General features: G+C 44.2%; 1 protein-coding gene across 1 annotated transcript in view; it reads right to left on the reverse strand.

Moving 5' to 3' along the window:
* CLYBL (citramalyl-CoA lyase) overlaps window positions 1-1,861 on the reverse strand; it is a 167,949-nt gene extending 166,088 nt beyond the window's left edge. Inside the window, exon 1 of the mRNA XM_051780642.1 lies at window positions 1,765-1,861. Coding sequence (XP_051636602.1) covers window positions 1,765-1,823 — 59 coding nt within the window. The 5' untranslated portion in view covers window positions 1,824-1,861. The remainder of the gene's footprint in view (window positions 1-1,764) is intronic.
* Window positions 1,862-13,044: the final 11,183 nt, after the last annotated feature.

A 13,044-nucleotide genomic window follows, 5' to 3' on the forward strand; every position in this document is an offset into this window, starting at 1 on the left:
GAGGCCATCACTTCTTCTGTGAGTCTAGCAATGGGACTGTGATTCCTTAGCACCACCAGACAAAGAAGCCCCCTCCGACCACAGCTGGAAGAGAGCAGCTTCACCATGGGCATGCAGTCAGCCTCCTCTCCCAGCCCTAAACAGGTGCTATGAACATATAAACGTGATCATCCAATTGCCCTCACACTGCGTAGACTCCTCCTCACAGTATAAATATTCAAAATTCCTCATAATCAGAAATATCAAGGCATAGCATTTCTGATTCTGCACTAACGTGGGGGGATAAAAAGGGGGAAAGTAAGAAAGAAAAAGGCATGTACATGGATGTATTGTCTTCAGAAACTGGCTGGATCTTGTGCTAAAGGAGATATGCTGGGAACTATGTAGGACATAGTGGGCAGGAATGGCTGATGTGGATTTTCTGGGCTCTTCACGCTGCTTCTAGCAGAACACAAGGCATTCCAACTGTCCCTGAGGTTCTCCAAGAACACCAGCATCAATATTGCATGTTCCTGGTAACATCTATGTTACAGTTATTATAGACTGCTTAGGCTTTTGTCACTCAACTATGAAATATTTACACTATTGTGGTCTCAGCAGAGACTGCAAGAATTTAAAGCTTCACTTGATTGCCTTCCTGACATCAGTATTAAAAAAAAAAAAGTGCTCTAAGTGCTGTTGAAAACTTCCCTTAAATCACTCACTCTGGCAGAAGTCACTCTCTGTCTACAGGGAACATGCAGGCCCACAACTTCAGGCAGAAAGCTGGACATCAAACCTACACAGATCTCCAGGAGGAAGGTGTGGCGAAGCCTTCATCTTACACAGCATACAGCACTCAGAGCCTGATCTTGCACACTGTCTGGCATGGGGATCCAGTATTTACAGTACAGTTTTCCTAGCATCCTGCCCAAAGTCCAAGCCCTGACATCTGTTCACCCACTTGTAGGAAAGCACCTGGTGATTTTGGTCCCTTGACAAGCAGATGTGTTGCCTACAAAACCCTCCCTCATCCAACCACTGCCACGGCAGGAGCACAGGGTCTCAGCACCGCTCTGGACTCACAAGGGTCTCCCAAAGGCCAGTATGAGGGATGCTGAGGGGGCTTGGGACAGCCTGGCTTCTGCCCAAACAACGACCAATCCTCAGCAATCCTCAGCTCCATCTAGAGCGGGGCATTGATAGAGGAGGTAGCACAGGATGCTCTTAAGGAGAGGGGAAAGCCAACTGTGTGGATCCAGCCCGTCCGGTTCCTCGCTTTGCCCTGCGGAAAATGGGGCACGGTAGCCACGTGGAGCCCACTAGAATCCAAGGCTGGCTGCAGGAAAGGGAAAGACCCAGGTCAGTTCCCATGTAGGAGCTGCACCAAAGCAGACAACCAGGCACGGGGGATTTTGTGTAGCTGCATGAACCACAGTATGGTCTGGGTTAGAAGGGACCTTAAAGACCACCTCGTCCCAACCCCCCTGCCGTGGGCAGGGACACTGCTCACACCAGGAAGCAGACTTCCATTCCTACGTTCCCCGTGCCCGAGTGCCAAGTCCTCCGCCAGCAGCCCCCGGGGCTCCGGCTGTGGGGAGTCGCCGCCGCCCCCCAGTCCTCAGGGAGGCGTCCTCGGGCCCTGCTGCCCCCCCGCCCTGGTCCCCTCGGCTGTCGGAGGGTGTCGTGGGGAGACCCCCAAGCGCCGCCTGCAGCCGGGAAGGGGAGGGGGCGGTCCGGGGGTCCGCCGGCCCCGCCCGCCGCGCGCGCTCCCGCGTCACTCACAGTCTCCGCCTCCCCGCGCGCGGCCCGGCCCGGCAAAGCGCCCGCCACACCGCCGCCATCGCCGCCGCCGAGGCCACGCCCCCAGGCTCCCATTGGCCGCGGCGGGGGCGGTCCCATGGCCACGCCCCCTCCCCACGTGCTCGCTCGTGACGTCACCGAGGGGGCGGGGCGTGCACAGCGGCTGACCGGGGACGCTCCTGGCGGGAACGCCGGGAATGTCGGGATCGCTCTCGTCCCCCCGGGGGACACCGGGACCGCTCCCACCTCTCCCCGCTGCTCCAGGGCAACCAGCCCACGGGCCGGCAGGGCAGGAGGGCTTGCGTCCGCCGCAGCTGCCTGTGATGAAGCGCCCTTAAGGGGGAGGGAATAACCAGGATCCGTAAATGCTCGTGGTGGAAAGGAACGACAGAAGTCAGAGGGTCCGCAAAAAAACCACGAAGTTTTTTAGTAAATTACCCACTTGGAATGGAAATTGATGTGCCGCTGAGCTGCTATCTAAGCAGACGGCGGTGGGCTTTGGATAGAGGGTTAGGGTGAAAGGGAAGAGAGAAGGAAAGGGATGAACTGAAAAGGGAGGGAGGGAAAGAAATAAAGAAGGAAACGAAGGAAGGAAGGAAAAGAAAAAGAAAGGAAAGAAAGATAGGAAGAAAGAAGGAAAAAGAAAGAGAGAAAGAAAGGAAGGAAGGAAAGAAGGAAATCACCAGTCCTGGTTCAGTGATGGGATGTCTGGAGTTCTGGAGGTGCCTCCTGGACTTGGTGAGGCTATGTTCTTTCTGATGGAGCGTTACTACCGACAGACCTTGTCTGTTATTACCAACCATCCCTGGTTGCCTCCACAGCCATCCAGCTATTGGAATTTGAGATGTACACAATGGCCCTTTATCTTCTGGCTTCTGTCAGGGACAGAAGTGGTGAGGCTGTCAGCTGTGCCCAGTGTCTGCTGCCCGCCGGGATATGCACTCTGGCACAGCAAAACTTACACCTATGACTGTGTTTGTGGTGAGGCTGCTGGAGCCAGCACATGCTTGGGTAATTCTGGCTGACCCTTAGTGGTGGGTCAGCCCTGTGACTGCAGCAGAGGCCTTTGGCACAGATGCCCCCAGCTTCAGGGGTCAGTTCTGGCTGGGATGCTCCAGCTCCGTACCTCTCAGTGTGGGAATTACTGCCATGAGTGGGAGTAGTTGGTTCTTGCAGAGGATAAAGAGCTGAGACCAAGGGTAATGTATGAAGTAGCAGCGGAGGGGTCAGGAAGGAAATGAACTTGAGAAGAGGGTCCTGAAAATGAAACAAGGATTCTGATTATCTTTTCCATCAGTCCAAAACTGGACTGAGAATATCATTTTCCTTGCTGTGCTTGAATGTGCAGGAGGCCACAAAGCATAGTCCCAGCAAGCTCCTCCAATACTGTCGATATTTCAACCAGGTTTTCTAAAGACAGGAGCTTGGGTCATGCTACCCTCTCTGTCCTGTCATCTGCCATCCCCACCCTCCCACAACCGCTGAACACATTGCCCACTTCGGACCAAGTCTGGCCACGTGAGAGACATCCCAAAGGCACTCAGATTCTACTGCTTTTATAAAACAGGAGAAAGATAATGAAATAACCCCAAACCAGAGCCCCCACCCCTCAGAAAACCCAGGTTCACATCCATGTGGGTCAAGTTCAGGTCTTCATGAAAGAGCTTCTTTATTTCCTAGGGTCACTGAATTTTGCTGTATATCTTTATTCTTTCTCCGAGACATGATTTGCTTTTCTTTGTCCGAGGGCTGTGTACAAATTTTCCGGTTTAGCTTAGAATCACTTTAGTATGAAGTGGTGTCAGCAAAGTGTGAGTTTCCCCTCCTAGCAAAAATGAAATACGCTGTTTTGAAGAGCTGTGCTGAACCATGAATGTGACCTGCACTCAGCTTCCCTTCCTTCTGTAATCTTGCGTGCAAGTCATGGGTGATACCACTTGAATCTGACATACCATGATAACAAAAAAACATTTCTTGTCATCAACAGCAGCATGACAGGGTTAACCCTTCTCAGCACAGGTCCAGTGAACTCTGTGTGGCAGAGACTATTTCTTCTCCCTCCTATCACTAATGCCTCCTTCCCTTCACCCCCTGCTCCCACCAGTCTTATCTCCTTGGGGAGCTTCCTCATGAGAGATGATATGGCATGAGGTGGTGGAGGAGAGCTTTGTCTCCTGCCCCTCTCTTACTTCTGTAGGAACAAGGGATTTCTTTTCTGGCACCCCACTTGTCTTTTCCCTTTCCAGCTCCAAGACTCCCAGGTGTACAAAATGCTCTCCTTCCCCACTTTGCTGATAAGGATGGCCTGCAGTGGGGGAAAAAAAGAGATGTGTGGCACGTGGCAGACCCTCTCGGCTTATGTCACTCTAGGACCCCCCATGCCAGCCTGGAAAGGATGTGAGCAGAGGTGCAACCAGACAGGGGAAGAGCCCCCAAAATGCAAATCACAGAATCATAGAATATCCTTATATTGGATAGGGACTCACAAGGATCATCAAAGTCCAACTCCTGGCCCTGCTCAGGACAGCCCCAAGAGTTACACCATGTGCCTGAGAGCGTTGTCCAAACGATGTATGCCCCTTTGACTTGTAAATGATCATAGGAGCACAGGGACACTAATTAAATCTCATTACTGTCTTTTCCTTTCTGTATTCTGGGAAAAATACCGTTCATCTGTCTTGCCCTTTTAAAATTGGAAGACTTTTTAAAGATGCTGTGTTTTCACTTAATTGGATCAAGCCAATGTAACATTTTCCAGGATGCTCAGAAAGTATTTATGAGCCTAACTCCCACTGACATCTTCAAGAGTTAAGTAGCAGGTGCTTGTGAGGATGTGAGTCTTATAGCAACAGTATGGTTGGGGCTAAGACCCCTGGAACCATACATACATGAAGAATATGTGCAGGAAAGGGTCACTGGGCTTGTTGGAGGCTGGTCATCGGTGTTACGATACTTCTGTGGGTGCTATTGGATTTTGTGTTTCCTTGCAAAAACTCATCTGCACAAGTGTTTCAGCTGAATGTGAGATAACTAGAGAGCAATCCTGCATCTTCTCAGATAGAAAACAAATTACAAAGGTTGAGTTACTCACAGACTGTGCTGTTGAAAATAATTTAGCAACTATAATGGATTAGGCAAAATAGTCTAAAAAAAAAAAAGGTAAGTGCCTACCAGTTTTCCTTCTCTTATTTCAACAAAGCATCCCACCGGCCACAGTGCTGCAACATACATTTCATTTACACTGTTTTTTTCAACTGTCATATTTCAAACACCTTTTTTGTAATGTTGGTCTTGTATCTTCTGAAATGTTGAAAGCATAAGATTGCTACGAAAGTGCAAATCAAATATTTTGTAAAAATATGTGGTGGTCATTTTTTTACAGTCATTTTCTAATTCTTTAATGATCTCTTAATGGTATGATTAGTGACTAAAGAAAGTATTTTTGAATGAGAAAGGAAAAAAGAAGCAGTATAGAACAGGAGTACTGTAGAACTATTAATAAGCCATGCTGATAAAAATAAATAATTTTTTATTGGAATCTGAGCAGAAAAAAGACCTGTGCTGCTGCCTGAAGCTATTGCATGTCAGTGTCCAGTGTCCTCTTTACACTCATTTACTTTGATTTTCAAGAAAGAAATGAGCATCGTAACAGCCAAGGCATGTTGTGCCTTCCTCTTGGTGTTTTGAACACCAAGGGGTGTCCTCCTCAGCTCATTGTGCAAGAATGGGAAATAAATAACTGCTGGCACCACTGTTGCTGACATTTCTGTGCCTCCTTCTGACAGGCACTCATTTTTGCTGGCCAGCAGTGTTAAAGTGCTCCTGTGGTGAACATGCTACCTTGGGCCTGAGCTCCTACCTGCCCAAGTGTTTGCTGCCTCCTGGCTCCGAGACCACTTGTCACCCAGTGGGAGCTTTCTCCTGCAGTGCCTCCTATGCCACCAGGCAGCTCACAGCACTCCCTCAAGTTACACATCTACTCCCATAGGAGAAGGAGAGCCAAAGGAAGGACCTGCTTTCCAACAATAAAAAAATCTTAGGGACCTCCTGCAAAACTTTATTTATACAAGACTAAATATAAGCCAGCAAACACTGTATAGCTTTCATGGGTGAAAAATTGTCCAGTCTCTATTCATTGCACTATTATGTTTACCACAAGTGCAGTGCATATTGTATTTCTGCAGTGTGTAGTGTTTTAATCCACCATAAATCCACGTAGAGTACATCTGTGCATTTAGTGGGATGGAAAGTGGATTTTAATGAAAACGGATTGAATAGCCCTGGTGTATCGAGACAGGATCATTTCGTCAAGAAAAGTTTTCTCTGCAGTCTTGAAGGGCCCAAAGCATCCCAGCTTCCCTTTCTCAGCCATCTCAAAGCACCACTCAGGCAGCTGTTTCCTCCTCTTGGGGAGGGCAGAGAGCCTCTGCTACCATCATCCTTTTGAACCAGAGGAAATCCACAGCCTTATGCTCTTGGATCCTCCCCAGATTACAGGAAGCTCCTCAAGAAAGATAAATATCCCTTGCCTGTCCCAACCTCCTCACCAGAGATGTTATCTGGAGGTTGTTTGTCCAAGTTTGGTTCACCACCTTTGAAATTAAACTCTTCCCCAGTAAGCTGGGGATGCTGGTAAGTATCATAAATAGATGGAAAAAGAAAGTAAAAAAAAGGGAGAAGCATCTGGAAAAAACAAAGGGCCAGTAGCTGAGGTGAAGCTGCAGTGAGTAGAAACTACAAGAACAGGTCTAGGTGTAATCTAAAGAAAATGCTCAGTAAGTGATATGAAGAATTTCCGACATCAGAAGAACATTACAGTGAATTGTTTTGCCATACAGTTTGGCCGCTGTTATGTACTAAGCAACTTTGGGAGGAGATTATTGAAAAGTGGCTCTATGAAATCACTGGAATTCAGAAAAGTCAAAATATTTTCATGCTAGGAAGCAGCACACACCCCATGTGCTCTGTACATTAGATGGGGGAGATTAGAAGCGGGTGGGGGGATGAAACTGGGGAAAAGAGATAACAGTTTTTCAGAGACTTTGGAGGGATGTGCTTCACAATCCTCCAAGTGGGAGACGGTGATCTATTACAAAAGTGGTGTGGTTTCTGTATTTGGTTTCTTCCTCATTCTTCACAAGTCCCCACATTTCATTTGGTGCTGTACACTGAGTAGATGCTTTCACTGGACTGGAGCAGGGCTGTATTTCCTGTATTAGCTGGTCATGTATTGATGATTGATGCATGGGGATGGTTCAAGATGCTCTCCCCTGCATGTGTTATCTTGGCCTTGCTAACACAATGCCCACTGTGGAGAAGGAGTCCCAGCACTTTAGCCCAGAGCGAGGACTGTGAGCAGTGCCGATGCCTCTCCCAGAGGATGTGGTGCTGACTATGGGCACTGACTCCAGCCTGCCTGGGCTCATCCTCAACACCCTTCTTGCTCAAGGAGAAGAGGGCACCTCAGAGCAACAACAACTCCTACTCCTGCAGGAGTGTGTCCTTTCCCTGACTACAGGCAGGGCTTGAGAAAAATAACCTTAAACACCTAGTGAGGCTGCCAGGTGAAGCTGGGTGGTGGGGACACTTCCCTGCCTTACGTGGTGCTGGAAAACCTCTGCCACCAGCACAAGCGGTTTTACTTAATGTGAGGCAGGTGATACTACAGTTCAGAAGCAGAACAGACATGGAGCTATTTGAAGCAAATTTATTTTAAAAAAGAGTAAAGTCCATCGTGATGGATCTCCTACATGAAATACTGGCAAGCTGTGAGAAGAAAATGAGGATGCTAGGAGAAAATTGTGATGCATGTGTAGAGGAGGAGGGGGGCAAGAAAGCAGACTGTCCTTCTTAACATTGTTATTTTGACAGATTTCAAAACTCAAAACATTCTGTATATCTTATAGCTGGTAATATATAAATGCTTGTTGGTAATTATAGAATCTCAACTTTCATTTTAAAGTCCTCTCCTCCCATAGATTTGATAATGTTTTCACCTTTTTGGAGATCCATTAAACTCGCTTTCCTGCAAGATGCTTTGAAAGTCAGGAGATAATCTGCAGGCTTGTTGACACCATAATGCTACCATGGCTTGTGTGCCATTAAAATGGATCACAGAAATATTCATCTATAGAACCTGAACTCAATACATTGCATCAGTATACAGTATAGATCCCTTAATCCATAGACTATTATTAAAATAGTGGATTAAGGAGTTGTTTGGGATCAGAGCATGCTGTATGTGTAACAAAACAGTTTAGCTGAGATTAGTATTTATTACTCAATGCAAAATTTGATTGAAGGATTCATAGATGCTTATAATATCACAGTTTGTATTTCATCACTAAATTACTGACTTTTTACCATACGAGTTCTTATTAAGACCTGAGAATTGTCACTTTCCGTGACAAAAGTAAAAACTGAATAACTGACATAAATCTGTTACTGATTAAAATAGTTTAGCTTCATACTAATATAAAATATGGTATTTGGATGGTTTAAAGTGCGTTCCATGAGAATGTGCATGGAAAGAACATTCAGAATTCTGAAATAATAACTTTTTTTTTTATTTTATTTTGTAAAAAGGGTTCACTAGCTGTTGTACAGATCACTGTCAATGTAATGTAAATCGAACTGGAAATCAAAAGTTTTTTTTTCATACAATCTTCTTTTGTCAACAGTCTTTCTGAATTTGTCAGAAGGGGAAGTTTTATTCAACCATGTGGTGAGGTTGAACTGAGTAACACAGTGGCAGTTTTACAGACTTATCTTTAATGCAACACAAGGTTGTCAACATGTCTTTTTGGTGACATCTCCATGTGAGCATGGCGAGCAGACGATTTGAGGATTACCAGGCTGTTGGACAGGTCAGCTGGCATCTTCAAAATCTCTTCTATATAGGACCAAATCTGCAGCCAGAAGCTGTTTACTGGCTGAAGGGGGAGGAAAATGGGTTTATCTAAAAGGCAGAGACCCTTGTGTTTGTTTGTGTGCCTGCCACGGATCACTGTCTTTAAAGCTCGCTCTGTGTAACGGGGAGCTGAACTCTGTTTGACACTTGTTTTCAGGCAAACTAGTGGGCAAAGTAAAATTTTAGTAGTGAAGTGCCAACATGAAAAGAAAAAATTGTGTATAGAAATCATGATATTTACAAGTAAAACAGAGCCATTTTTTTTTCCCAAGGTGGAATGTGTTTATACTTAATTTCAGTTATACTGCAAATTGTTTATAATCCCAGTTTTAGCTGTGGCTTTGTTTGGTATTTTTTTTTTAATCCTGTTGTTGCTAGTCCAGGTCCCTATTGTACTTTACAGAGGAGTCTGGATATTTCTGAATAGGGGTTCAGACACTCATATCATGCAAATTAAACTCTTGCAAGCATGCCGGTGCTGGACATTTCTCTTCCACAAACTATCCATCAGCTGATCCTATCTGTTAGTTTTGAGGTCCGCTTCCTATATCCGTACAGTCCCAAGGCATATGATGGTGTGGTTTGTAAGAAGCTTATGAAACCTCATTCAGAAGGGCACGCCAAATGGAGTCGGCACAAGGCATCCACAGCGGCATTGCTCTGGGAGCAAGTGTGACTTGCAAGCAGGAAGACTATTGCACTTGTAGGCCGTGATGCTCATGCACAGGGTAGTGTAGCAGGGACCAGGTAACCTTCATATTCTAAAAAGTGTCACATGAATCAACATGAAATAAAAGAAGGATGTTTGCCAGCCTTTCAGTCCATCTCCGAAAGAGCAGTTGTGGTCAGAGAACTGAGGAACCAGTTCTGGGAAACTGGAGGGGAAAATATGTAGAAAAAAGGTTGTGAGCTTGATTTACCAGCACAGCTCTCCAGGAGGCAACATTTAAGGAATGTCCAATTTCTGTGTAATCCTAATCTAAAGGTTTGTACAATTTAGCCTTTACATCTCCTTAGTTAAATAGTCTTTTATAACTTAGCGCAGTGGTACTAGTTTCAGAATTTATGCTATTTGGATTTGCTAGCTTCAGAAGTTATGCTCTACTATAATAGTAAATGAAAGAAACATTTAAAGAAGTCATAGAGAAGTTAAATATAACCAGCCTACCTACCACTTTGACTGACTTTACATAATTTTTAAACATTTCTGAAATCTGTATATAAAAGACTGCATGTAGTACATTATTCTTTAATGGCAAAAGGTAAAAAGTAGGAAAAAGAAAATGCAAAAATACAGCTTTCACTGATTGCTAGTAAGATTTTCTCAACCAGTAAGTTTGCCGAGATCAAGAAGGTAAGAACACGTGTTCTGAATACAGTGCATACTCTGAATATATTATTCTGTTTATAGAATCTGAAACATCATTTTGATGCTACTGCTTTTTGTCATGTCAAAAAGCAGCGTATCTCAAAACAAAATAGTTTTTCAAAGACCATTACACATCCAAAGGATAGTGTCTTACGTCACTTCAATGAGGTCATTTTCTCATTTTTATAAAGAGAACAAAAAGATGTGGCAAGCGTGATAAGATTTCATGAATGTTTTTCAATGTGTGAAACATCAAGTTTTATTATTTTGTATTCCTCAAATAACTCAGGTACCAGTGCATCCCAGCAAAAACCACGGAATCTTCATCAGATGAATAGTGGGACATAATTATGTTAGACCCGTCCTTAAGCATAGATTGTAACTGCTAGCAGAGATGACCTGCAGGACCTCCTGAACTGCCTGGTGGGTGACTTGAGAGAAAGGATCATATGATTACTCCACAAGGTGTTTAGTTGAAATCAGCTGGTTTAAGTAGGAGACCTTGGCTAACCAAGCGTGTTTGAAATGAAATGAGTTCAGGGTGGTCACATGAGCATTTCAGATATAGTCTCTGACATACCACCTTTAGGAGTGAAGCCCCCTAGTCTGGCCTCACAGGACACAGCCACAATTGGAAGAGGACCCAGATTTCAGACCCCAGTGAAGCAATACTGGGTTTACCAATTTAACAAAGGGTTAAATATTCTCAGAAGGAAAATAAATATACCTATTAGACTAAAAAACTGGGTTGACAAACCGGTATTTTCTCCCTGTGCTAATAATCCAAGTGACTACAAAGGAAACTTGGCTAACAAAGTACACCACACTCCAAGAATAAGCCCACAGGCCAGTTATGGTTGACAAAAATGCTTTTGACAAGGAGGTGTAATTAATTGTTTAGAATCACTGAAATGTATTTTATAACTGTTATTCTCTGGCATTCATCCCAAAGGAGTAGCTGTGCTGCTTTTCCAGCTGCTGAAGGTGTAGAAAACCCACTGTAGATAAAAAAGGATTGAACATAAAAGTGAAAAATTTTGTCAAATTTTTGAATATGTTTATATCACACAGGAATTCCTACATATATGTCACAATATCTTGGTATTTCCTATTTATGTTTTTAGTTTCACTTTCCAAATTTCAATCCATTCAAGTAACTCCATCTCAGACCTTGTTTTTTCCTTCGAAAACCCACTGCCATATGGAGGAAACATTAAAATTATTGGATCCAAAGTAAAAACAAAAGCAGCTTAGTGTTAGTGCAAGAGGCTTAAATCAAGACAATTAAACCTAAGTTAAACCGAAAGTAAAAATGCAAATAATTTTGGCCAGTAGATGTAGACCATACACCACGCAGAAAGCCATTGTCATCCATGGTGGAAGCACACAGTCATCAAAAAAAAAATCATCATCTTCAAAAATACTTCCAAATCTGTGCTCTAAGCAGACAAGAAAAATCTCTATCAAGAGTAACTTTGAGAAAAGGCTGCCTTCCAGAGTTTCACCAGGGGATCACTCACTGCCACGCAACCAAGTGATTGACTACCATTTTGTGAAGAAGGTCATGTGGTGTTTTCAGTACGGACAGGGCCCAGGATAATCCTTCTGCAGCCCAGCTTTCCTCTTCTCTTTGTTATTTTAATGCTGTGGTTTATACTTAATGCTGCTGTGAGTGACAGCTACTATGACAGCCGCCTCTGTATCTGCCAGATAATGACGGCTGGCCTGATTAACCACCGTGGCGTTGGGCTATTTAGGAGTGGCCTTTAGTTACTCACTTTTTAACAGAATAGTTGAAAATGAGAACTGCTATGCTTGGTGACCATAAGATGAATTCAATCTCTTCCAAGTGTAAAAATCTTGTCAGTGTTCATCTACAGGAATAAACCTAGCCCCTCGAAAATGCCAATTTTTAGAAATTTAATTTGTAATGTTACCAATTCACTGATACCAATCTGTGATCCTTTACTACAGACTTCAGCACTGCTTTCCAAAGACCTCCAGGTGTTAAACTACTAACAGTGACCTGCAGATTCTAACCAAAATTTCTACAGGAGTTTCTGTGACAATGAACAACAGAAAGAGGGGAAAAACAGCAAAAAACCCCACTCAACTGCCAGGACAGGCAGTGGAACAAATGGCCCAAAGTTATAATGAAAGGGGTGGGTAATAATTACTGCTCTCTGATTTGTTAGCCCTATCAAATGTCTTTTGCCCCTGCTGTGGATATTGCCACTGCCAGCAAGGCGTGGAGGCAGGAGACATACCTGCTTCTTCCCGTGCCTTCACTCATCAACATGTGGCTACTGTTTTGAAGCTGTGTTAAAAAATAAAAGAAAAAAACCTGTTTGCACCCACACAAATAAATGCAAAGGGCTGGAACATGTCCCTACCAAACTGGGCCCTCTGGCTAGTGCTCTGTCTGGAAAATCCAGCCTCTCTGGGTGATGGAAGAGAGGAGGCCAAAAAAAAGTCTGAAATATGATCAGATCACAGCCTTGCAGAAGAGCAGAACTTGGTGGGGCTGAGGGCATGATCTCAAGATTTTTACAGTTCTCAAGGATCTGTAACTCAAGGAGGCATGAGAGCTGTGTACCAGCATGCTGGACAACGGTCTTGCTCAGGATGGGTTATGACAGCACTTTTCTTCATGTACTCTGTCCTTTTAACAAGAACAAACTTCTTCAATATCAACTTCTGCATCATGACTTTCTGAAAATGCCCAGTTCCTTGATATTCCAAATAAATTTACCAAGACCCATGAAAAAATATTCAGCAAATTCTTTGCAGCAGCAACATCATTTTAATACAATTTACACTTTATACCATCTTAAATTTTCCAATTACCCCGGTTCCTTTTCCCTTTCATTCCAGACAGCTCAGATTTTCTTTTGAAGCTTAACTGCAGTAAATAGAGCACTTGACTCCTGTAAACCTTGCAAGAGCATATTTATTTATTCTTCCATGACCTTCTTTTGGTGTG

Source organism: Manacus candei, unplaced genomic scaffold, assembly GCF_025592945.1.
Source record: "Manacus candei isolate 608988 ecotype Guabito, Panama unplaced genomic scaffold, ASM2559294v1 h1tg000014l, whole genome shotgun sequence".
Lineage (NCBI taxonomy): Eukaryota > Metazoa > Chordata > Aves > Passeriformes > Pipridae > Manacus > Manacus candei.